Source organism: Amblyraja radiata, chromosome 9 (assembly GCF_010909765.2).
Source record: "Amblyraja radiata isolate CabotCenter1 chromosome 9, sAmbRad1.1.pri, whole genome shotgun sequence".
Taxonomy (NCBI): Eukaryota; Metazoa; Chordata; class Chondrichthyes; order Rajiformes; family Rajidae; genus Amblyraja; species Amblyraja radiata.
In genome coordinates, this window is record NC_045964.1 from 27,090,531 (window position 1) to 27,117,403 (window position 26,873).

At 38.9% G+C, this 26,873-nt stretch overlaps 1 protein-coding gene across 2 annotated transcripts in view; it reads left to right on the forward strand.

The window, feature by feature from the left end:
- fmn1 (formin 1) overlaps window positions 1-26,873 on the forward strand; it is a 313,397-nt gene that overhangs the window by 198,924 nt on the left and 87,600 nt on the right. For both annotated transcript variants that reach the window (XM_033026936.1, XM_033026935.1), the window contains one exon: window positions 22,120-22,171. In XM_033026936.1, the coding sequence (XP_032882827.1) occupies window positions 22,120-22,171 (52 nt within the window). The remainder of the gene's footprint in view (window positions 1-22,119; window positions 22,172-26,873) is intronic.

The window sequence follows — 26,873 nt, forward strand, 5'->3', positions numbered from 1 at the left end:
TAAATAGATATAATCCTTTGGTGTTTTTCCAAAATTATACATAAGATAAGCATATTTCATTTATTCAACATCTCAAGCTGACCAATAAATAGCAATGTTACAAAATTTTGAGATTTAAAAAATCAAGTCTTTAATTTATCCCATCAGATAAAGCATAAAAAGAAATTTAATTTGACACCTAATTCACTTCCATACATTCAGTATTAAAAAAGTTATGGCCATTTTCATACTCGGAAATTGGCATCTTGTTCCCTATTGCTTTTTCATTGACTTAACACAAAAGCTGTGATCGAGAACATTTTAAAGCCCATAACTTTCTTAAAATTTAAGAGAACTGAAAGAAATGTTCAGTTATTATAGATTGAAGCATTCTGAAACAAATATGAAACAATCTTACTTAGATGACTTGAAATTAAAGCATATAGTTAGTTAGTTACCTAATTGTAGCTAATTACAACATTCAATTACTAGATCTAAACATCTATCCATTTCTTAAGAATAGATTAACATTATTAAATAGCCTAAGTGTCCAAATAACATTCACACAAGAATTCACAATATAACATAATTTTTTAATCTCATTGTCATGGGTTTATAGGCCAAATGGAAGGAATTTAATGTTTAATACCTGTAAATTAATAGCCATTTAAATCAGCTTGCGAGTGGGATTTTCTGGAACGGGACCATTTGGAACGTTAAGGTTGCGGTGAATTTAGTTCCCCATATCGGCAGCAAATACACTGCCGGTTCTTCGGGGGGAAAAATCACCATTTCGCAACTTAAAATGTGAATTAAATGCATCTTAAGAAACACTTTTATACATAAAAATAAACTACTTTCTTTTACCTGTCCCCTACATAAAATCCGGCCCCATTGTCGGCATTGACGGCTTCAGAAGCTGATTTTAAAAACACTCCAGCGATTAACTTGTCGGGCGAATTTTTTTTTAAAACACACAGAACGGCCGTCGGAACGATTCTTTAGCAACATCTTGCACTCCAACAAAATATAATTCAGGACCGGGTCGGAAAAAAAATCCCGTTTTAACCCCGCCCCCCCCCCCCCCCCCCTTAAACGCGCCAAAATCGCGCACACGGCCAGTGGCAGAATTGCAGCGCTGCTGAAGGTAAGTATTGTAACATACCTACAATAAATTGTGGCTAGATTTAATGCACGATAACGATCAGTGAAATACAGGACATACTGATGCAGACAGATCAATATTAGTAAGACAAAGATTTTAAATTCTGTTTTTAAGATTTGCAATGTGATTCAGTAATATGTGGCATCCTTCCAATGTCTCCAGTAGTTTAAGGTAAACTTGAAGCGTAAGTGCAACCTACCTGCATAAATAAAAATCATAGAAAATGGATATGGAATGTGTTAACCCATGTTCTTTCATTGCTTGAAAATTAGTACATTATGCTGTATGCTGTCCAGTGCCAAAGGTATTATTAATTGGTTGCACATATCTGGAAAAGGTCCAGTGTCTTAGGTAGCTGACATTGCTTAAATACAGCTTGAAGGAGAAGCATATTGCGGCTGCAAGTAGTGATAGGTATTTGTGAATACCAATGCTTTATTATACTGTAGAATAGCTGAACTAGCACAAAAATAAAGTCCTCCAAAAATATCTGTGATTTTTATAGTTGCCAGAAAAATCCAGCCACCATCCTAAAGAGTTATTGGAATCTTATGTCTTAATGGGGATGCTACATTCCAATTAGTCTGTCTAGCTGTGCAAGATTAACACTGCATTGATTGGAAAGTGGACGTAAAATAAAAGAGGCAGGTCAAATCAGCTTTGCACATTATTTTTGTGCATTGCATGCAAGCAGTGGGTGCTACATTCACGCATGCAAACTTATGTAACAAGCTGGAAACTTAGGCACTTCCCAATGAAAGTGTACACATGTTTCTTGGATCTCCTTATTTAATTTTAGTTGAAGTCTGTGGAATTCTCTGCCTCAGAGGGCGGTGGAGGCCAGTTCTCTGAATACTTTCAAGACAGCTAGATAGGACTTAAAGATAGCGGAGTCAGGGGATATGGGGAGAAGGCAGGAACAGGGTACTGATTGGGGATGATCAGCCATGATCACATTGAATGGTGGTGCTGGCTCGAAGGACCGAATGGCCTACTCCTGCTCCTATTGAGCTGTTGCATTTTTATAAAAAGGATCTAAATGCACCCAAAATTGACATTTTATGCTTTTATGAAAGAAAAAATATATGTTTGAGCAGATACTGTGACAAAAACTTTTATGTTTCAAATATTTTATATGACAAATATGTTTAGAATAACTGTTAAACATAATAATCTGTACCATCGGGTGGGTTTACTCTGGTTACCACAAATCAGGTTGTAGAAAGTAATCATTGGGCAACTGAACACATTGTTCACAGATATGGCATATATGTCGCCATTGCTGAGTTTTCAAATTGGTTTTCATTTATTGCAGCGCAGCTTAGTCTGGGCATTTTATTCATTTACAAACAAAATAAGCCTGAGTTTGTTTTGCTAAAGTTACATGTGTGGATTATCATCATCATCAGTGACCATCAACTCATTGTATGATCATTGCAGCCACAACCTTATTATCTTGACTGTTCCCAAGCTTTCTGTAGCATCAGCACCATAGAAAGTAGCTTAGTGATGCCCTCTTTAACCAAAATCTGTATCCTAAGGCTATAAACCAACATGTTAAACTAACTTTGGAACCAGCTACAAAAGGTCAAGACTTAATAACCAGTCTGTACATTGGTACCGGTGAATCATCCTCAAAAATAAATTTTAAAATGTTTTCCAGGTCCCACGTTTGCAATTTCTGTAGCTTGTATTAGTTCTCATTAATGTGAAATTACAGACACCTTCTGCAAGATCTGTACAGATCCCCATAGTAGCAAAATTAGACCAGGGTCTTATTAATCGAGAAAGGCATTTGGAAACCTGTAGAAGAACACGAGAATTTAAGAAATGGATTGGGAAATGTGGTTCAATAGATTTTGTGAACATTTATAAATATGTAGAGATTTCAGGTAAGAACCAGAGAAATAAGCTCAATAGAATTAAATACTTATCACAGTAACGGGGCGAATAGAAAGTAAAATGTCAGAATTCAAGAAGAGGTATTTGATGAGAGAAGCTTAGGAAGATTTGATGGAGTAAAGCCATTGAGGGTTTAAGAGAAGGTTTTTAAAATTAACACACGAGATAGGTAATCATTTCAGCAGGGATCTGGTGATTGACAAAACAGGATGATGTTGATGGATAAGTTACAGTATATGGTTAAAGCTTAGCATGGATCAAATGACCAACAATATGAATAATCTGACTGAATCTGAGAGATTGACCAGGCTGGGCGTTGGAATTTTAATCAGGAGCAAAGTCTATGATGGAGTCAATGATAATGGATTTTTCTTCACAATTCTCAGCTGAGATAAAATTAAAGCTTAGAATATTTGCTTCACTGGGATGAGTTAATAAGCCTTTCACTCTTGATTCACAGTTCACTGATTTGAAGATGGGATGGGGGTGGGGCACGAGCCAAAGATATTGGGCCAAGTCATTCAGCTCTTTATGTCATCCTAAAATTGACCTGCTCTTTTTTTTTGTCTTGTTTATTAACCTGTGATTGATCTGTGCTGATATATTAATTTATTAAGTCATCATTGTTGCTTAGAAAACCATCTGCTCAAAAAAATCTCATGTTGTGCAAGAAGACTTTACTTGTGTCTATAAATATATATTTTTATTTCAAATTGAATCTCATTCCAATCATACTTGATCTGTTAAACATTTAAAACATAAAATATAAAAATTGTGCTTTCTCATATTACAGTCTTTGAAAATTCTTCAATTTGATTAGTTGCATGCTCTGTTTGATGACATCAATGTTGCAGGACCCTCTGGGATGCTTTTGGATTGATGACTGATGGCAGCCAATATAGGGAAGGGGGAAATCTATGCCACTGAAATGTCTAGATCTTTGCAGGTGGCTTTTTCCAAGTCATCATACTATGTTATTTTGCTGCTAAAGGCAAAATCCAAGCCATTTTATTCTTTAACTGTTCTACTCATGTAGCCTTATAATTGGTTTCCATCTATTTCCTTCTCTGTTTTCTACACTTCTCAGGTCCATTGTACGCCTGTTTATTCCTCTCAGCTTTATTAATTATTTAATTTAAATTGTTTTAATTTTAAGTATTATGTCATAATATCAGTGAGTAATATCAGTAACTATGGAAATCTCTCCGTGCTTTAGTAAAATCTAAGCATAATTTCATGCGTGAAATCATGCTTGGATATCACTAAGTATGGAAAATTTTCCACTTTGTACAAGAAAAAAACTATTACAAGGAAATAAACTATTATAAAGGCACCTTGCATTTTACACGTTGTTGATTTATTCGTTTTTAGAATATTGTGTTGTCTTATTACTACTGAAGTCTAATTTACGCGTTCCTATTTTCAGAATAACGCACTCAAATTCATGCCTGCACTGTATGGCAGCTTAGTCACATGCAGTGCCTGGCATATGTTTGATTTACGCACTTTTTGATTTACGTGTTACTTTTTCAAGCACGTAACCCCCGCGTAAAACACAAGGTGCCTTGTATATAGTATTCCACTATAGTCTCACTTTTTCTTGACTGCTCCCATTATAGAACTTTTACTTTTCTGCTTCTTCATAAAACTTTAATAAGCAAAATGATCCACTGATAAACTCTAGAATAACTTTATCTGGCCAAATGCTTGTGCATACCAATAAATACCTCTGTTAGAGACCTTGGTGTTTATTCAATGTTCTGGAGGCATTTATTGCCTTTGGCACTGAGGAATTATTTTGTTTATGACACAAGTTTAAGTCTGTGTATTGTATGCTGATTTTAGAAAGTATGAAACTGTTTTATTTTAACCGTTGATAAATGAAAACATTCAGAGTCTAATGTATGTATCTTTGTGAATCTATATGCTACTTTGAATTCAACCCAAATATTGAAATCTATTGAAATTGAAATACAGTAAATTTAGATGTTTTGCCATGTCTGTTCCAATAGTTATTCTCAAAGACAACAAAATGTTGCGATCTATATTTAAAGAAAATTGTGTGATCATTATCAATGAAAAACAATAGAACCTCAACCAATAGAAATTAATCCTCACAGATATACTAAATATGCAATATATTAGCATATTCTTCCAAAATTAAGTTTCATTGTGAACATTTCAGAATCAGAATATACAGGCGCTCCCTGACTTATGTATTAATCATAATTATACTTTATTAGCCATGTTTTGCAACAGACGAGGAATTTGATTTGCCATACAGTCATACTAATAAAAAGCACCAGAACACACAAAATACATTTTCACATAAACATCCACCACAGTGACTCCTCCACATTCCTCACTGTGATGGAAGGCGAAAATCAATCTCTTCCCTTCTTTGTCCTCCTGCGGTCGGGGGCCTCTAACCTTCAGTTGACGGAATGATCTTACTCCCATAGCCGGCGGCAGGCCTCCTGCATCGGGTGGGAATCTCAGCTCCCCCGCGCCGGGCGATGTACCTCGGGTTGGGGCTAGTCGAACATCGTGCAGTTTTAGAGCTTCCCGACTCGGTCTCTCCCGAGACGGCGAGCTCCTTGATGTTAAAGTCTGCAGGCTGCGTTTGGAGCATCGATCCCAGGCTAGGAATCGACTCCGATGGTAAGTCTACAGCTCAAAGTCAGTCCCGAGCAAGGCCTCCATCTCCACGATGTTAGGCTGCAGAGCGACCGGAGATACGACCCAGAAAACAATTGCATCTCCGGCAAGGTAAGAGATTGAAAAAAGTTTCTCCCCGACTCCCCCGCCCACCCCCCACATAAAACAAACCGTAGAACATTAACACAAACTTTTTAAACACACTAAAAAGAACCAAAAAAAAGACAAAAGGGACAGACAGACTGCAGGAGAGGCTGCCATCAAAGCGCCACCCTGTGGTAATAAATGGTTAACATAAACGCGCTCTTACATAAATGATTATTTAAGCCCACTGCTTTATTTCTGAGTTAGCAGTGCACTGCAACCATTTCTGCAAGCCACATCGGAGCTCCCACGTGGTCTCTGCGTCATTAAGTAAATTTACATGTGCGCAGTAGCACTTCCATTTCCGACTTACGTAACATCTGACCAACACAATGCTCCATGGGACGTAACCCTTACGTAAGATGGGGAGCATCTGTAATCCATAAACTGTTCTCAAAATTCACCAATCGCCAAGTTTCTGGCGATGTTTTAACGTTAACCGTGCGCTGATTAGTTTCTACATACAAAGTGTAAGCGAGCATTTTAGGAAAAATGCCTTTTGTTTTAAACGTGCAAATTTGAGCTTTCTTCATGAAGTTTGTTGATGTCGCCTAATCTGGTGCAGTCAGTGAACTGACTAGAAATTCAACTAATTCACATTTCTAAAAAAACAGTAAAAATGTTTGTTGAATAAAATATGTTTGCATGGCATACTCAGCAACCTCACTTGCCCCAAAGTAACTATTTTATGCATGTGGATTGTTATCTCCTCTGATAATTATTTCAAAATTACACCCTTTATAAAGTGAAATTATTTTCTATTGTACTTTTTAAATAAAAGTCTTTCAGTCACTTCATTCTCATTTACATGCCCCATGTTTATTCCATCCTATCTATGATATTTAATATGTTGGATGAAGCTTAGAACTTTTATCTGTTGATTTATGTCACACAAAATTTTCAATGTGATTAGCTGATCAGACGGCATTGCGTTATTGTTGTTTGGTGCAGTGGCTCCTGACAGTCAGAAAGAAAAATCTACATTATCTACAAATAGTGCTAGATTGTTGTGGATGACCTTCTCAAGGGCAGTGTCAAACATTGTCATTTTGTTGCAAAATCCAGGCCTATTAAAAAGATATACCTCATAAAATTTTCAGATATGCTGTATGCACATTTATATTTCAGCATTCTCATTACTGGCTGATTAGCATGCGACAAAAGCTTTTCACTGTACCTCAGTACACATGACAATAAACTAAACTGTACAAGCCATATTTCATTTACTTACTAGACTTGGTGGTATATGGAACAGGCTGCCATTGAGAGTAGTTGAGGCAGGTACTATAACAACATTTAAAAGACATGATAATCTTCCACCACAGTTAGTAGTTTTATTAGAGGGCTGTGTTAAGCAGCTAATGAGGATGGATCTCAATAAAGACTGCTACACTTTTTTTTAAATCTCCTTCGTTTTTGCTGAATGGTACTCAACTCCAGTTTACAAGAGTTCATTGGCCCCACTCTTCATGTCCCTGTTCCCAGTTTTCCGGAGTTGGGTATTTCATCTTCCCATTGCTGCTCCCAGATTTCAGGAGGTGGTGAACCCCATTCTTTCTTTCACCCATCCATGTTTCCAGGAATTAGTGTGCCTTTCATGCCACTGCTCCCAGTTTCCTACAGTTGGCATGAATGAATACGATTGTTTCTAGTATTTAATGTCCTGCTTCACCTTTCAGGCTGTGATGCAACCAATCAGTTTGTTCTCCACCACACACCTATAGATTGAGAGTGTTTGGTTATCTCATCAAACTACTGAGGAACAAGAGGAATTTTCTGAGCTTTCTTGTGAGCTGATCATTATAGGTGTATTCACCCAGGAACTTGAAACTGTTGACTCGCTCCATTGCAAAATTACCAATGAGGCAGGTGCATGGTCTCTCGGCTTTCCTTCCCTGAAGTCAACAATCAGTTCCTTGGGTCATACTAGTAAGATTATGAGTATGGACTAGGTGCATTGCAATGGCGTAGCAATCAATATGTTTGCCTGAACTCCCAGAGAAAAGAAGTCCATTTGGTTCTTTGCTTCCAGGGAGGAACTAGGTTCTTGCAGAAAATAATTGAACCTCTTCACATTTTTCTTTCTGATAAGCCTTTTTGGGGATTTGGGAGGCTAATCTTACTTCTAAAGCTCATGTCAGAAGTTCTTCTAGAAGTCAATAAGAACATTATCCGAAGAGGGAATGACTCAAGAACGTCTCAAAGACAGTACTAATTTTCTTAGAAGGATGGGCAAAAGATTCATTCATCTCCTGACCTCAGACCCCTCACCAGACGATGAATTGGAAAACTTAGCGAAGGATCTGATTGTGAGGCTTTGCCCATTTTCCAATTCACTGTGAGGAATTATTTAAATCTCGTTGCAGTTGCTATGCCGAAGTGTGCAAATCAAAAATGCAGTGGCAGCCTGTTTTCCATCTCTTGGGATTTACTCCCATTCAATTCAACCACTATAGGTAAGAACTGATCATAATCTTCTGAAGACCGATTTCCTGCTCCTCATAAACTTTTTACAAACCGATGTGCCAATATGTGTTAAAAATACATGTTGTCCATAAAGACTGCATTAGCATTTTAGCTGTGGTTGTGTTCCAACTTGGCAAGATCTTGTTTGTAATATGTGGCTCCTGCCTGGCTGGGATTATGAACTGTCATGTCTAGGACATAGCTTGATGCATTCCTGCATGTGCCCAGCTCTCTACTACATTAGAAAGTCAAATGTTTACAGTGCTAGAACTTGAGAATTCTCAGTTTCTAAATGTTTAAACATTGCCACAATAAATTGAAGATCCATCTGACTCCATTAACAGGTTTACACTCCAGGGCCAATTCTCCAAAAGCAAGACAAAGTGTGGCGCCACTGTTTTTCTTCCACCCAAATAGTATGGTCTTGATAAATGCAGCTAAAAAGATGAAGTGGGAATGATTTTTAACTCCAGTCATCAGGTTGGGAAGGTTTGCTTCAAGAGGTTGGTTATGATGCGAACCAACTCCTGTCTCAGCATTGACCTGCAACCGCTTTAATTTGTCCACCACTACAACAGATTGAAGATCTCACTGGCTCTCCACTCTGCGCTGGGCCCCTTGGGCAACAAGAAGACATACGTCACACTATTGCTCATGAACTAGAACTTGACCTTCAACACCATCATCCCTTCCAAACTCACTATCAAACTGGGGATTATAGACCGAGTGCATTTGGCAAAATGGTCGGCTGGTGACCCTAACATCTGTGATAGGTAATTTACTAGAGAGAAAAGATATACATGCATTTGGAAAGACCTACTTAATTAGAAATAGTCAGCATGGCTTTCTATATGGGAGATAATTTCTCACAAAATTGATTACGTTTTTTGAAGAGATAACCAGGAAGATTGATGAGAGCAGAGCACTGGAAGTTTATATAGACTTCAGCAAATCCTTTAAAATGGTTCCACATGGTAAGCTGCTTTGCAAGATGAGATTGCATGTGATCCAGGAAGAGCTAGGTAATTGAATAATGCAATGGGATCCCACTATCAGTCGCATCTTCCTATCCGCACCCCATTTCCACTTTCCATAGAGACCACTCCTTTCGCAACTCCTTGGTGCATTCATCCTTTCCCACCCACACTGACCCCTCCCCAAGTACTTTCACCTGCAACCACAGGAGATGTAACACCTGTCCCTATACCTCTTTCCTCACCTCCATGCAGGGACCCAACAGCCCTTCCAGCATTCGGTGCCCCCAATATGGTCTTCTTTATATTGGCAATACCAAGCATAGAATGGGAGACCATTTCACCGAATGCACTCGGTACTCCTGGATCTCCCGGTGGCAAACCATTTTAACACTTTTTCCCATTCTCATACCGCCAGTTGCATCCTGGGCCTCCTCCATTGTCAGAGGGAAGCCACTAACAAACTGGAGGAATAACACCTCATTCTGCTGGAATGGCTTACAACTTAATGGTATGAACATTGAATTCTTCCATTTTAGGCAACACCCACCCCAGTGTACGCGCATTTTACTGACCATCCAACCCCACCCCACACAATTTTAAACTTTCTGGATCAGCCTAGAAAGCTTCCATAATCAAAGTACTAGAGGGCCCTACTGGAGAGGGAGCAACATCGGACCTCCTCTTAAGAAATGGGCTCGATAAGTGACTGAAGTATTAGTGGGAGAGCACTTTGGGACCTATGACCACAATTCTATTCATTTTAAAGTAGTTATAGAGAGGCTTAGGACTGACCCACAAGTTTAGCTTAGTTTAGAGATACAGCAAGGAAACAGACCCATTGGCCCACAGAATCTGCTCCGACCAGCGATCCCCTACATTAACACTATCTTACCCACTAGGGACAATTTACAATTTTTACCAGTCAATTAACCTACAAACCTGTACGTGGGAGGAAACCCATGCGGTCACGGGAAGAACATACAAGCTCCGTACAGCCAACACTTGTAGTCAGGATCGAACCTGGGTCTCTGAAGTTGTAAGGCAGCAGCACCACCACTATGCCACCATGCTGCCCCGAATTAAGATCCTAAATTAGGCAAGACCAATTATTAAGTTATTAGGCAGGAACTTTCAACAATCAGACAGTGAGTATAGGGGCATCAAGGTCCTGTTAGGGTGAAGGACAAGTCTGGTAGGTTTAAGGAACCTTGTTTGATGAGAGATGTTGAGGTTCTGGTCAGGAGAAAGGAGGCATAGGTCAGATTTAGGCTGGTGGGATCAAACAAATCCCTCGCCATGTATAAAGTGTGTAGGAGGACACTAAACAATGCGATCAGGAGGCCAAAAATGCGACAATCTGCCCTTCCCAAATTTAACGCTTTCCACCAAGGTCTGCATTTACTCATAACAATCTTAAAACACAATGAATTATGATCCCTGTTCCCAACATGGTCTCCCACTGAAACACCAGTCACCTGGTCAAGCTTGTATCCCAATACAATGTCTAGTGTAATCCCTGCTCGAGGTGGATTATCCATATACTGTTCAAATATCGTGAATGTGACCTTGTTAGATTCTGAGATGTGGTACTTTAAACACTATAAATACTCAATCCATTAAGAAAATTAATCATTTTTAGCAAACAATTCTTCAGCATTGAGGAGCTTTAAGTAACCACATTGCTTCCTTTAAATCGTTTCTGTCCAAAATACAATTTTTTCAATAGATCACTGAAAGGACCCCTTATATCCTGTCTCTTTTTTTATAGTTTGTCAGGCTTCGCCATGACCAAAAGGCATAGGTACAGAATCTGCCATTCAATCATGGCTGATCTATGTTTCCACTCTCATCCCCATTTTCCTGTCTTCTTCCCGTAACGTTTGATGCCCTTCCTCATCAAAAATTCTCAGTGGCAATACAGTTAACCAAAACTTCCTGCTCATAGTTGCAGACAGTCACTTCCAAATGGTACTCCTTTACCCATTCCGTAAATCTTTCTTGGACATGAAAAGGAGTAAATAAAGGTGCCTACTAAAACTGTCTTTGGCCTATATTCTCATCAGCTGTATTTGCCAGCATTTGCTTCGCCAACTATTATTCTAAATTAGACACTGTAGTTTCAAAGCAGAAGTTAAAGGAGCTACCCCATGTGCTGATCCATTTCTGTTGGGTTTAGAGGAATATTGGCCAAACGCAGGCTGGTAGGACTAGTGTAGATTGAACATATTGGTTGTTGTGGGCAAGTTTTTACACTATATGACACTAGGACTCATTTAAATTGCATAAGGCCTGAGCTTGAGCTGGTGATTGATGAAATAGTCAAGGGTCTTATTCCAGAAGCAATAATGTCTTATTGACATTTGAATCTTCAAGTCCACTGTATAAACCAGGGCTTTCCACAGTTCATAATGCATTTGCCACATTGTATTATAGGAACAGATTTTCAACTATGCTACATTCCAAAAATGAAATGAGTTCTGGTGACATAGCCACTTCTGCTGATATTTGTTGACCAGCTGTTCAACATCCCCTCCGAACATATCTAGGTGCTCTGCATTTTACTTTGATGTACCATCTAACTCACTATTTTCCTCTTTATATAACTGGATTGGTGATAGATTAAGTAAAATGTTGTTGGGTGGTTGATGAATTTAGCACAGGAATGGTTGATCTTGTTTCAGGTTGCTCAGCTAGCAATTGGTGAAAATCTGTGATGGATGCAGTGTTCGTTCACTTCAGCGAGGTTTGCTGTTGGTTATGATACAGAAAAGATGGAAAAACAGTGCTTAGAGGCCTAGAAATTAATCAGGATGATAAACAGCCTTTCATCAACATTCTCAAACATAATAAGACTGTAAGAGAAAGGAGCAGAATTAGGTAAATTAACCCATTGTGTCTAATCTGCCATTCAATCATGGCTGTTCTATATTTTCCTCTCAACCCCATTCTCCTGCCTTCTCCATGTAACTTTTGACATCCTTCTTAATCAAGGACCTATCATTCCACCTTAAAAACAGCTGATGACGGCCACAACTGTGGCTATGAATTCCAAAGATTCACCACGCTCTGGCTAACAATTCTCCATCTCCTAATGCCAAGAGATATTTCTGTCGAGAAAATGCAGAGATTAATGACTAATTGGTGCCAATCCTCTACACAAAGCATCTGTCACTGATTATGGGCACCATTTCTACTTTGGGAGAAAAGATACACGCTAATCCCATTTGCCTTCAATAGGCTAATATCCTCCTCTGCCTTTCCTATCCAATTACCTGTCCACATACCTTTTAAATATTGTAAATTATTTGCCTCTCCCACAAACTCTGAAAGCTCATTGCAGATAACTAACAACCTCTCAATGGAAAAATTAGATCTCATTTAAATTTCTTCCCTCTCTTCTTAAACCCCTGCCCTCTCGTTCTAAACTCTCATGCTGTAGGAAAGCGACTCCGAATATTGCTCCTATCTATCACCCTCACAATTTTATTACCTCTATTAGATCATCCCTCAGCCTCCTAGGTTCCAGTGAAAATAAACCCAATTTATCCAATCTCTCCATGTATCTACAGCTCTTTGCCTCAGGAAAACATAATGGATAATTTCTTCTGCACACTCTCTCTGTTGTCACTACATCCTTCCTGTAATTTGGTGACAAGAAGAATATACAATACTCAAAGTATGGTCACTCTCATCAGTACTGCAACACAATATTGTAGTTTTGTTGAGTGAAAATTAAATATGAGCAAGGATAGTGTCTGTATATCTTTAAAACAAAACCGTGCCATTGTATGGCTGAAATACAGTTTAACACTACTTAGAAATGCATTGAGGTTTCATCTTTACTATTTGTGCCTTTGGTCTGGGGAGCATGAAACCTCAGCATCTCTGACTCAGATACCAAAATCGTATACACCAACAATGGAGTCATTGTTGAGAGTGTTAAAAATAGCACTGAGCACATTGACCATCAGTTGTAACTTAAAGTAAAAATATTAAAGAACAAGTATTTAATATAAATAATTCAAATCGTAGAAATTAATGGCAGTCATCTTATGGAGAAAACATTGCTCTCATGTTAAATTGTCTCTATTGTTTACAGAGATTTATTTCATAGATTTGAACTTTTTTTATTGGAAATAACGGTTAAATTAAGTTTGTTGTCATTCTTATTTTCAAACATTTTTTTCAATGCGTTTAATACAAAATTATAACATTATTTATCGGTTTATTCTTTGGAATCTGGCCATCACTGGCAAGATAACAAATTATTGCTGATGTTTCTTAGTTTTTCTTGTCCTTCATCCTCCTCTGGTAACTTATTTCTCTTGATTTTCCTACATATGGATTTAATGGGGAGTTCTATCTCAAACTTGAGACGTTTCATTTTGAAAGCTACAATAACAGAAATTAGCAATGATGATGCTAACATCACCAGTGCAACATGGTAAAACCAGGGAACTGTCCATATTTCAGGATGCCTCAAAATTCTTTACATCCATCAAAGCATTGGTAAAGTCAACACTGAAATGCCAGAAATGCTGGTCCCAAGACTCTGGATACATTCCATGACTTCCTAACTAGCATTTCAGAGGAAAAGACTGCTTCCCTCAACAAAAATGAAGGTACCAATTCCCACTGTGGCAACTGAGGCTCCGTATGGCTTCAGACCAGGGCACAGCTCTGATGAAATCGACCTGATGAAAACCTTTGACATGATCAACAAGGAAGCATCCTCACAAAGTTTGTCTGTCACAGGAAACTCATCCAAATCATTCGCCTCTTCCATAACATCATGGTGGGTCTTGTCCTCTCTCATCATGACACTTCAACATCACTTGACATTTCCGATGACGTGAAACAGTGATGTGTACTTTCTCTAGTCTTTTTCAACCTGTTTCCGATGTGTATCCTGATCCATGACCTTGAAAAGGAGTGTACTTGAGATACAAATTATAGAGCTTGTTCTTTGATCTTGTTTGCTGATGGAAAGGGCCAACGTGAGATCTCTGCGTGTTTTGCATAAGCATCAAATGCCAGGGGACGTTGACAAACTTGGAAGTTCTGAACAGGACTGGGTTTGTTTGTATTGAGATCATGAACCTGAGGTCACACTTGTGCTGGACAGACCATGTAATGCTCATGGGCACCAGAATCAGGGATGTTTAAGAAACCGATAGAAGGATTGTTTCAAAGACAGCCTCATACATCTCATTCTTGCATGAGAGTTGGAATTGTGCGTGCATGACAGAACAGGCAGATGTGCTTTGGCCATGATAACCTGTATCAGCTTTGAAGCTAGTTGACGGGACCGAGTTACCAGGGCCAGAAAATGCAGATGCGCTTCAGCTTCTCGACATTATGGCTTTCCTGTGTCCCCACTGACCTCAAGTGTGCGCCCCAGGGCTGGTCTTGTCAGCCAAAGACCTCAATCTCAAATCGAGTATACAAAGGAAGATTACACACTTGACATCTTTGAGCTCAATGGCTAACCAACGAGTTATGTTCACACAGTGATGCCTTTTTTGGCCACAGATTGCAACATATTAAATGAACTTGATATTAGAGAAATTGTAATATTTAATCCATTAGGAAAGATCATAGTCGTGTCTTCTTTTAGTTTTTGCATTCAAATTTCCCAGTTGTTCTTTATTCCAAACTTTCAATCTTCATACCTTCAGTATTTTGCTGGTCTGATGTTTAATATCACTTGCACTTCCTTTTTCATCACCTCACATCCATCATGAAATGGGAACAATGTTTAAAATAAACCTGGAAACCAAGAGGCAAATCATAAGACCCATGAAACTATGCATTAGTGTTTTTGGTCAATCTGTGAAAAGAAAATACAATCAATAAAGAATTCAGTCAACTTCTCAGTCCACCACACCCCCAAAACATGATAGTACTTCAAAAATAAACACATCTGCAACTTTGAAAGGTTTGATGTTCTGGTGGTCATTACTACTTACCACATCATGTGTTGTGTAATATTCATAAAACCTGCATTGCTGATGTTTTGTTATCTGAAGATGTTGGTCATAAAATATGTTGTTAAGTAGTGTAATAGAAAAGTACAACTCTTTGAGTTACCTAGTGTTTTAATAAAGATCTGGGTGCTTAAATTTGGCGCCAGTCTTCTTGAACTGTGGAAGATTGCATTTGACATGGAACTTAGTTTCACAGATTGTCTTTCCAACACATTCATCTTCTGGCGAATTAAGGATGACAGTAGAAATTTAAATGTGTACTTAGAATTCATGATTCATTTAGTGATTGTTCTATGTCTTGTGGATGTTTCTTTCATGTATTTACAACTCTGAAGATCAGACATGATTTTATTTAAACACAACATTTCCTTGTGAACTTTTTATAGAAACCTTTGCCTTTGTCTTTTAAATGTTTGACCGTGTTCAATTATCTATTATTAGTAATTAGTAATAGAAGGTACTATTAGATACAAATGTAAGTTTTATATATATACTGATAAATAGCATACATGATGTTTATCTGGAGACCATTCTCTTTGATTTTGGATATCTAATACTGCTGAGCCTGTACCTAAACACATCTCTTTTCACCATTCAAAAAGAGGACTGTGCTCTCTCCCCTCATTTCCATCACAGCCCACCACATAATGTTGCAATCCCTGAACTAACAGGCAGTCAACATGTATATTTGGACAGCTTAGTGTATTAACAACATCACTGAAAATATACGCACTCCTCTTTTCACTGCCTGAATTCAAATGCAGTTTCGCTCATCACTCCCAAATTGTTGCCCTGCCAAAAGCACCAGGATTAATCTTTTTTCTGAGCTATATTGTTCCAGTTAGGTGGATCTTCCTTATGCCTTTCAGATTAAATGTTGGTAGTGAAATCACTACATATGGATGTTACTCAGTACATTATGACCTCCATAAGGCAGTTAATATCAAAGACCCATACATGCTGGTCACACTCTCTTCTCACTGGCACCTTCGGGAAGAAAGCACAGGAGCCTGGGACATTTTAACTCTATTTTCAAGAACAGCTTCTTTCCAACAACCATCAGACAGAGAGACCACAGTCAGTCCGTGTTGGCAAGAACACCTCGGGCTCGATCACGTTGAGCACCGGCTCCCCTCAAGGCTGTGTGCTCAACCCGCTGTTGTTCACACTGCTCACACATGACTGTGCTGCCAGATTCAGGGACAATAAGATCATAAAATTTGCAGATGACACAACAGTGGTGGGACTCATCAGCGGAGATGAGGAATCAATGTACAGGGAGGAAGTGAAACAACTAGTGGACTGGTGCGGCAACAACAATTTAGCATTAAACGTCGACAAAACAAAGGAGATGATTGTCGACTTCAGGAGGTCGCAGCCAAAACACACACCCCTCAACATCAGTGGCACCATGGTGGAGAGCATAAAGTTCCTCGGAGTGCAAATTACAGACAGCCTCACCTGGTCCAGGAACAACACTGGGATTGTCAAACGGGCCCATCAGCGACTGCACTTCCTGAGGAAACTCAAACAGGCCTCACTCCCCACCAACATCCTCAGGACTTTTTACAGGGGCACGGTGGAGTCTGTACTCACGTACTGCATGAACACGTGGTACTCCAACTGTAACTGCTCAGACAGGAAGGCTCTGCAAAGGGTAGTGAGGGGTGCAGAGAGGGTCATTGGCGTCTCCCTCCCCTCCGTACAAGAACTGTTCCAGAGCCGCTGAAAAAAGCTCTGAGAATAGCTAAGGACAAACTTCACCCCCTCCACACACACCTGGATCTCCTGCCATCAGGCAAGAGATACCGTAGCATCAAAGCCCGGACTACCAGACTGCTAAACAGCTTCCTGCCACAGGCTGTGAGGCTGCTAAACAGTCACTCCACCTGATTCTGCGGCTTTGCACTGACATTTTAATAACTCTGGCACTGGCCACTCAAATCAGCTGCCCTGGACATTTTAATGACTGTTTTTACTGTATTTTAATGTTGCTGTTTTACCTGCTTTTAACTATTTATGCTGTTTCATCAGGGACTGGATTGCTTTTTACTGTTATTATGTGTGAAATGTTTTAAGTTTCATGTGCGATGCTCCGGTATTCCCTGGGAAACATCTTCTCATTTTGCACTGTACAACTGTAGCTTTGCAAGATGAAAATAAAGGTTGATTGATTGATTGAGGTTCTTGAACCACCCTGCAAAATCCTACCTTAGCACAGAACCACTGTGATTTTGCAATACAATGGTTTCTTTAAGTACTTTGTTTTTTACACCTTCATGGTCTGGTTTATTGATTATTCATTGTATATTTATTGTCGTTATTGCGTACAACGTGCCTGTACATTGTCTCTATCTCTCTCTGTCTGTCTGATGATATTGTGGGGATTCTGTGGCAAATCAATCCAATTACAAGACTGTATCAACAGCTGATATGGAGAAAGGGTGAGAAAGAGTACACAGTCTCAGTAAGCATATTAGGAAAAAAAACATAACTCTTAGTGAGAATGTGTCAGTTGGCAGGATATCAAGAATTGCTAGTCCATGTATACATGTAGCTTCTGAGAGGCAATTGGCCTGATTAATTGGGCAATTAATTAGGCATATATACAACTGCACATTTCCAAACTATCAGCACAAGCATCAGGTTCTCCATTATTAGATGTTATTAGAATAAATGTTACCTGGGAGTTTGATGCAAAATTGGTAATACATATGTACAGGGATGGTTCAATGAATAATTCCAACTAAGTTTCAAGTAATACTTCAAAAGTCAAATATTTGTTAATATTTACTAAAAATAGTTCCAGCCCAGCATAAAGTTTGGATTACATTAGTAGATCATGTTCTAAATATAACTACCAATTACTGATTTTTTTCTTTCATCTGTTGAGCCAGTCGTCGTTAAATTTTCTACTTGCATAATCACACTTATTTATTACAGATCAACATTGACTCGCCCAACAAAGCTGGATATTAATAATTTTATTTATAACCTTCACCTCTCAATTTTGCTTTAATTGTTGAGCTTCTGTGTGTTCACCTGACCTTTGTAAACTTATTCATCATGATTATTCATCATGATTGTTTTGCAAAATTCATTGTGGTACTTTTTTAACCTATCATTAACATGCTATCTGGACATTGAACTCGTGGCTACTTCATATGCAGACACGGTTAAAACTAGACATAAAGTTAAAATTTGATGACCGAGTCCAATTAACATTTATCTCTACAATCTAAAGAAATATTACTTTGAAGGAATGTCTACTCATTTTGTCACGTTCACACCAATTTGGTTAAATTACCTGGAACAACAGATAGATAATAAGGGGTGATCAGAGAAAGTTTGTACAGCTAAAAGAATACAGAAAACCACAAATACGTTTTATATATCATAGTCAAGGCAGCAAATTCTTCATGCATTCAAGCTAAGGAATTGTACTTAAAAATGATAATGTCTTTTGCATTTTTCACTGTACTAGTCATTCATCCTTCCAGTTAACCATTTAGTCATTCATCCTTTAAACTTATACTGGTTATTGTTTAAACAAACCAAGGTGAATACTTACTTGAACCCTATCCACCGTACAACTATTTATCACTTCAACTGACTCTTTAATGAGCCATACATCACACTATGTCATTCACATGACCATGGATGCCATCTCTATTATAGATGGTAATGCACATTAGCATTTTCAAACAGTTGAGGTGTAAAGATTTAAAAAAAAGATACACAATATCTTTCCAAGAATTGGTTGAGAGGAATCTTGAAAAAGCCAATGAAAAGTAATGAATGAACTTTACACCTTAATGAAAAAACAATTATCAAAGAAACTAAACAGAGAAGGTTCCTGTGCTTCTGATCAACGAGCGCACCAGAGACCTGGGTTTGAGCCTGACTATGGGTTCTGTCCGTACGGAGTTTGTACTTTCTCCCTGCTCCGGTTTTCTCCCACACTCCAAAGACATACAGGTTTGGAGGTTAATTGGCTTTGGTGAAAATTGTAAATTGTCCATAATGTGTAGGATAGTGTTCGTGTACGGGGGTGATCGCTGGTCGGTGCAGACTCGATGGGCCAAAGGGCCTGTTTTCATGCTGTATCACTAAAGACTAAAGAATAAATGATTTGCAGACAATTAATTATTCCAGAGCTTCCTATGTCCTTCACAATAGATGTTTCAAGTCAATTTTTTGTACATTGGATAAAATCTTTGATCATTTATGGTTTACATGTGACTGTAAACAGGCAGCTTAGTGATGCAGCTAGTGGGGCTCTGGCAACCCGAGTTCAATCCTGATCTCTGGCACTATTTGTCAGAGTTTGCACATTCCCTCTGTGTCTGTGTAAATTTCCTCACATATCTCTCCTTTATTCATCACCTACATTAACGACTTGGCTGTGAATGGAGGTGGCATGGTTAGTAAGATTGGGGTGACACTAACATTGGTGGGAGAGTAGGTTACCTAAAATTACAACAGCATTTGAGAAATGGCAGATCAATTTGGGGAAGGACACAAAGTGCTGGAGTAACTCAGCAGGTCTGGCAGCAACTCTGGAGAACATGGATAGGTGATGTTCTGGGTAAGTGTGAAATGTTGCATTTTAGTCAGATGAACCAGGTCAGGATTTATAAAGTAAATGGTAGGGTCCTGGAGAGTGATGTGGAACAGATAGTCCCAAGAGTGCAGGTACATAGTTACTTACAACACAGATAGATAGGTAGATGAAGAAAGCATTTTGCATGTTTATCTTCAACAGTCCGGCTAATCAGTACAGCAAAGAGGACATCATGTTACAGTTGTACAAGACATTAGTAGGGCCACATTTGGAGTACTGTGTACAGTTCTGGTTGGCCTGCTGCAAGAAGGATGCCATTAAGCTGGTAAATGTTTATGGGGATTTTACGAGGATTAGAGGATTTGAAATATATGGAGAGACTGGATACGCTATGAGATATTTCTTCTTCAAGTGTAGAAGGCTGAGGGGTGATCTTATGGAGATATATAAAATCACAAGAGACAAAAATAACATGAATAGACAGTCCTGTCCCCAGGTTAATGGAGTCAAAAACTAGGTTTAAGATGAGAACGGAAATATATAAAAGGGTTCTGGGAAGGAACCTTTTTGCTCACAGAGGGCAGCACATACTCGGAACATGATGTACGCATTCTGCAACATTTTAATGGATCCCTCAGTACCATTTTACACAGACATTTTTTCTTCAGCATTGCCACTTGAATTGTTAACCTCAGAGAAAAACAAGTTCTCTGAATTTCGGCATGAAATCTCCCTGTGCTGCACAAACATTTCCACTGCTCACCTAGACTTAAATTTCCATAATCCCATGACAAGCTTATGGAAGACTTTTAAAAATTCCAGCAGCCATGTACCTTTAAGGCTGCAACAGGAGTTCAATTTCTAATCTTTATCATTTATTCTTCTCTGTAAACCTAATCTGTAATTAAAGATTGAGAAGCAAGGAACTGCAGGTGCTGGATGCTGCCTAACCCACGAGGTTACTCCAGCACTTGTATGTTGCTGGAATTAAAGATTATTGGCTTTTTAAACAACAACCCCTCATTTGTTTAAGATAGGCACAAAATGTTGGAGTAACTCAGCGGGTCAGGCAGCATCTCTGGAGAGAAGGAATGGGTGACATTTCGGGTTTAGACCCTTCTTCAGACTGAATGTAAATCTTAATGCCAGATCATTGGGGGGAAAAATAGGTAAATTTTCTTCAAAACATTATTCAATAGCGTTTCCACATCCGTGCAAATAGTACACAACTCTTCTTACACATTCATTCAGGAACTGGTTTTGTGGCTAATGAGGCAAGTGATAGCTGACAGGTGAGGTAGTGAGTAATTTGTGAGATGATCTGCTCTTTCTGCCATTGGGAGCGCTCAGAGGTTTTCGTATGTCCCCAGTGCATAACCTCAAGGTTACACTGTAGACTTTAGAGACACAGCGTGGAAACAGGTCCTTCAGCCCACTGATTCCGCGCCGACCAGCAATCGCCTCATACAGTAGCACTTTCCTACACACGAGAGACTATTTACAATTTACAGACACCAATTAACCTACAAACCTGTACGTCTTTGGAGTGTGGGAGGAAGCCGGTGCACCTGGAGAGAACCCACACAGTCACAGGGAGAAAGTAAAAACTCCATACAGACAGCACCCCTAGTCTGGCACTGTAACGCAGCAACTCTGCTACTGTGCCACCCGTACTATCTCTGTACCATCCCAATGCTTCTCCATTATGAGCACTCAGAGATTCTCCAGAGTCGGTGGTGATGTTTTTGAGCATCTTGAAGCTTTTCCACTGTCTACGTGGTAATATCTTTGCATGACAGAGCTGTGGAAATAGTGTGCCTGTTACAGTTGATAGGCCTGGCAATGTAACTGAATGTAAGTACTGGATCAATAGTGAAGATGTTGGCCTGGGAGAGGACATTGACATTGATTTGCTTGTCCTAGTGAATTTGGAGACAGCATTGGTGGTATTTATCCCATGCTTTTAGATGTCTGCTGTAGGTTGTCCCAAGTCTCGAAGTAGAAAGGAGAGCAGTAATCAGACATAACTTATGAAAGGAAAGTGATTTCCTGTGAGATGGTTGGAAGTGAGTTTCCTCATTCTGGTGTCCAGTTGATACAAAAACCACAAGAACAAAAAAAGCAGATTTTTATTTCTTCACAAAATCGATCACTATTCTGAGAGATTACCTGCAAAACACCTCTTACTACTCAATGAGTAAGATTTAATTTTGTTTTTGGGTAAAATAATGTGTTCCATGTTCTTTAATGTAAATAAATATTTTGATTTACTTACAGCAAAAAACGAACACAAGGTGGAAGAAGAACATCTTGATGAGTCAATAAAAAGGTACACTACTTGCAATTTTGGCTAATTATCAGATACTATTTGTTGTGTATTAACATCTTCCCTCTCGATAAATGTAAACAAAATAATTTGTCAGGTACTCTAAATGTGTTTGATCTTTCATGAGTACAATATGGCTTTATTTAATTTTCTTGATTATTTTGTGTTTGGTGGTATTGGCTTTGAGGGGGGATCTTATAGAAACTTACAAAATTCTTAAGGGGTTGGACAGGTTAGATGCAGGAAGATTGTTCCCGATTTTGGGGAAGTCCAGAACAAGGGGTCACAGTTTAAGGATAAGGGGGAAATCTTTTAGGACCAAGATGAGAAAAGCATTTTTCACACACAGAGTGGTGAATCTCTGGAATTCTCTGCCACAGAAGGTAGTTGAGGCCAGTTCATTGGCTATATTTAAGAGGGAGTTAGATGTGGCCCTTGTGGATAAAGGTATCAGGGGGTATGGAGAGAAGGCAGGTACAGGATACTGAGTTGGATGATCAGCCATGATCATATTGAATGGCGGTGCAGGCTCGAAGGGCCGAATGGCCTACTCCTGCACCTATTTTCTATGTTTCTATGAAACAATTTCTAATCCTAGCACAATTCCTTAGAAGCAAGATTTGTCTGGATTTATTAGGTAATATGAACATTATCTTACAATGGGATATACTGTATATTTTTTTAATAACCTTATCTGTAGAACACTTAATACTGAAATTGCAAAAATGTATATTCATTAGTTTACAGATTCATTTTAAAGATAAGGTTTTCAAAACCAGCCAATCATCGCAATGAAACAAACAGCTAAAGCTATTGTCTATACCTTAGTATACATGACAATAGTAAACTTAAACCTTTGAAGGGATATTACTATGACTATGAGCTTTAATTTTTACTAGACTAAGTGGGACCCGTTGGGTCCCTGTCACACAGGAGGCTTGGTCCCCAACGCAATATTATTCCACCACTCACCCATAGCCCTCAACTGCACAGGGGCAACTCATTTCCCCTGACATGATTGTCCTAAAAAAAGAGGATTTAAATTAAGACACGGGCGATTCGTGTGGGGCCCAAATAACATTTTCGTAACGTAAAATTAGATTAAAGCCACCCCAAGAAGCAAGATTATATGTAAAATAAATGACTTACCCTTTTTTTTTGTCCTGTTTTTGCGATCCGTCACGTTGTAGGCGTTGAGGGCGATAGAAGTCGCTTTTTACTTTAATCCAACTATTAAATTGTCCAGCGATTTATTTATTTTTTAAAACCGGGACCGGAAGTCCGATCGACTAGCAGCCCGAGGAAATCCCTCTCCGACAAGCGATACAAACCTACAATTTAATCATGTCATTTATTAATTTGCCTCTATACTCCACAATTTTAAATTTGTAATAGAAAAAAATCACATGTGGTTAAAGTGCACATTGTCAGATTTTAATAAAGGCCATTTTTATACATTTTGGTTTCACCATGTAGGAATTACAGCAGTGTTGAAACATAGCCCCCCCCCCCCCCCATTTCTGGGCACCATAATGTTTGGGACACAGCAATGTCATGTAAATGAAAGTAGTCATGTTTAGTATTTTGTTGAAGTCCGAGATTCATGGACATCAACAGTTGCTGGGTGTCTTTGAAAAACACCTTTGTTGCTTTAACACAAATGGTTGAGATCATTGTCTTGCTGTAGAATGAACCGCCGGCCAATTAGTTTTGAGGCATTTGTTTGAACTTGAGCAGATAGGATGTGTCTATACACTTCAGAATTCATTATGCTACTACCATCAGCAGTTATATCATCAATGAAGATAAGTGAACCAGTATCTTCAGCAACCATACATGCCGGACAAGGCCATAATACCCCCACCACCGTGTTTCACAGCTGAGGTGGTATGCTTTGAATCTTGGGCAGTTCCTTCTCTCCTCCATACTTTGCTCTTGCCATCACTCTGATATGTTAATCTTCGTCTCATCTGTCCACGACCTTTTTCCAGAACTGTGGTTGCTCTTTTAAGTACTTCTTGGCAAACCGTAACCCAGCCATCCTATTTTTGCGGCTAACCAGTGATTTGCATCTTGCAGTGGAGCCTCTGTATTTCTGTTCACAAAGTCTTCTACAGACAGTGGTCATTGACAAATCCACACCTGACTCCTGAAGAGTGTTTCTGATCTGGCGGATAGGTGTTTGGGGATTTTTCTTTATTATAGAGATAATTCTTCTGTCATCAGCTGTGGTCTTCCTTGGCCTGTCAGTTCCTTTGCGATTAGTAAGCTCACCAGTGCTCTTCTTTCTTCTTAAAGATGTTCCAAACAGTTGATTTTGATAAGCCTAAGGTTTGGCTGATATCTCTAACAATTTTATTCTTGTGTCTTAGTCTCATATTGGCTTCTTTGACTTTCATTGGCACACCTTTGGTCCTCATGTTGATAAACAGCAATAAAAGTTTCCAAAGGTGATGTAAAGACTGGAGGAAAGACTAGGTGCTGAGAGCTCTCTTATACCTGCATTAAGGAGGCAATTAAATGCACCTGAGCAATTACAAACGCCTCTGAAGCCATGTGTCCCAAACATTATGATGCCCTGAAATGGGAGGACTATATATAAACCCAGCTGTAAGTTCTACATGGTGAAACCAAAATATATAAAAATGGCCTTTAATAAAATCTGACAATGTGCACTTTAACCACGTGTGTTTTTTTTCTATTACAAATCTCAAATTGTGGAGCACAGAGGCAAATAAATAAATGATGGGTCTGTCCCAAACATTATGGAGGGCACTGTACATTGAAGTGCCCCACACATTAGCCCAAAATCCAATTTCTGGTAATGTAGGGGACTATAAATTCTGACTGTAATGTAAACCACCTTTTGAATGCACCTATCTCAGACAAGGATTCAATTATTTTTACCACAGACATTGCAATGGCATACCTGATTGATGACCTATTCAATGTATAGCACCATTACAGCAAAGGTGCGATTCAGTACATTGAATTTATACCAGCTCCTAATAGAGCAATTTTATCAGTCCCATTCTTTATGTGGCCCAACAAATTATTCTCTCTTGTGCTTATCCAAATCTATTTTGAAGACACTGATTTATTCTGTTTCTCACAGGCAGTGAATTTCAGATCCTGAGTACATTCTGAACCAAATACGTTTTTCCTCACATTCCCCTACCTTTTCATGACCATTTTAAATCTCGGTCTCCCGATGCTGCAACCATTCATAAATGGCAGCAGGGGCTTCCCTCTACTTACACTGTCTCAACCAGCCACAATGCTCTGCAACTCTCTCCTCAACCTCCTCCTGAAATGACCACAACTTCACCAATCTAATCTGGTGCCTGAAATTCTTCAAGCCTGGACCCATTCCTATAGTTCTTTTCTGCATCTTCTCAAAGACTATCACATTATTCATTATTCTAAAATCATGGCACACTGAATGTATTGCACTGATTCATTTTTATTTTATCTTTTGTACTCCATACCTCTATGTATGAATCCTAGAATCCTACATGCTTTATTGATCATTCTATCAACTTTCAAGAATGTATGCATATGTTCACTCTTGCTATTTCTACATCCCTTTTCAACTGTACTATTTATACCCTGCTGTCTCTGCACTTTCCTGTATTAAATGTTAGAGATATACAGCATGGAAACAGGCCCTATGGCCCAATTTACCCATGCCAGCCAAGATGCCCACCAATGCTAGTCCCATTTGCCCATTTGCCCATACTCTTTAACCCTATCCTATCCATGTACCTGTCCAAATGTATTTTAAATGTTGTTATAGTATCTGCCTCAACTACCCCCTCTGGCAGCTTGTTCCATATAGCCACCACCCTGTGAAAAGTTGCCTCACAGATTCCTATTAAATCTTTCCCCTCTCACCTTGAACTTATGTCCTCTGATTCTCAATTCCCCGACTGAGTAAAAGACTGTGCATCTACCCTTTCTATTCCCCTCATTGTCTTATACACTTCGATAAAATCACCTCTCAACCTCCTGCGCTCCAAGGAATGAAGTCCTAACCTTCCCAACCTGTCTATGTAGCTCAGGCCTTCAAATCCTCACAATATCTGAGTAAATCTTCTCTGCACTCTTTCCATCTTAATACATCTTTCGTACAGTAATATAACCAAAATTGAACAAAATACTACAAATTTGGCCTCACCAATGTCTTGTACAACTGTAACATAACATCCCAACTTACATGCACAATATTCTGACTGATCAAGGCCAAATGCTGAAAGCCTTATTGACCACCCCATCTATCTGTGATGTCACTTTCAAGGATATTCTATTTATGCTCAGTATCGGCCCTGCTTATGCATTAATGCATTGTATACTATCCTCCTCATAATATGTAATTTTTTCAAACTTTGCATCATTTTACACTTCACCCTGTACATCCATTCAAAGCAGTGGTCCTTGCAATGCCAACAAGAATCATCACTGTTTACCCTTCTCCATTACTTTTACTTGTTTTCTCAACTTTCCACCTTTCAGCCAGTTTCCAATGTATTCTGCAGATAACCAATTAATCAGTGCGTTTCGATTTTGCTCAATAGCTTTTGAGGGGCAATTTATTCAATACCTTCTAGAAAAACAATGTCAATGGCATCTTCTGAATATTCTTCATCAACTTTCTCCCATTACTTCATCAAAAAATTCAACAAATTAGTCAACTATGAAGCAACTT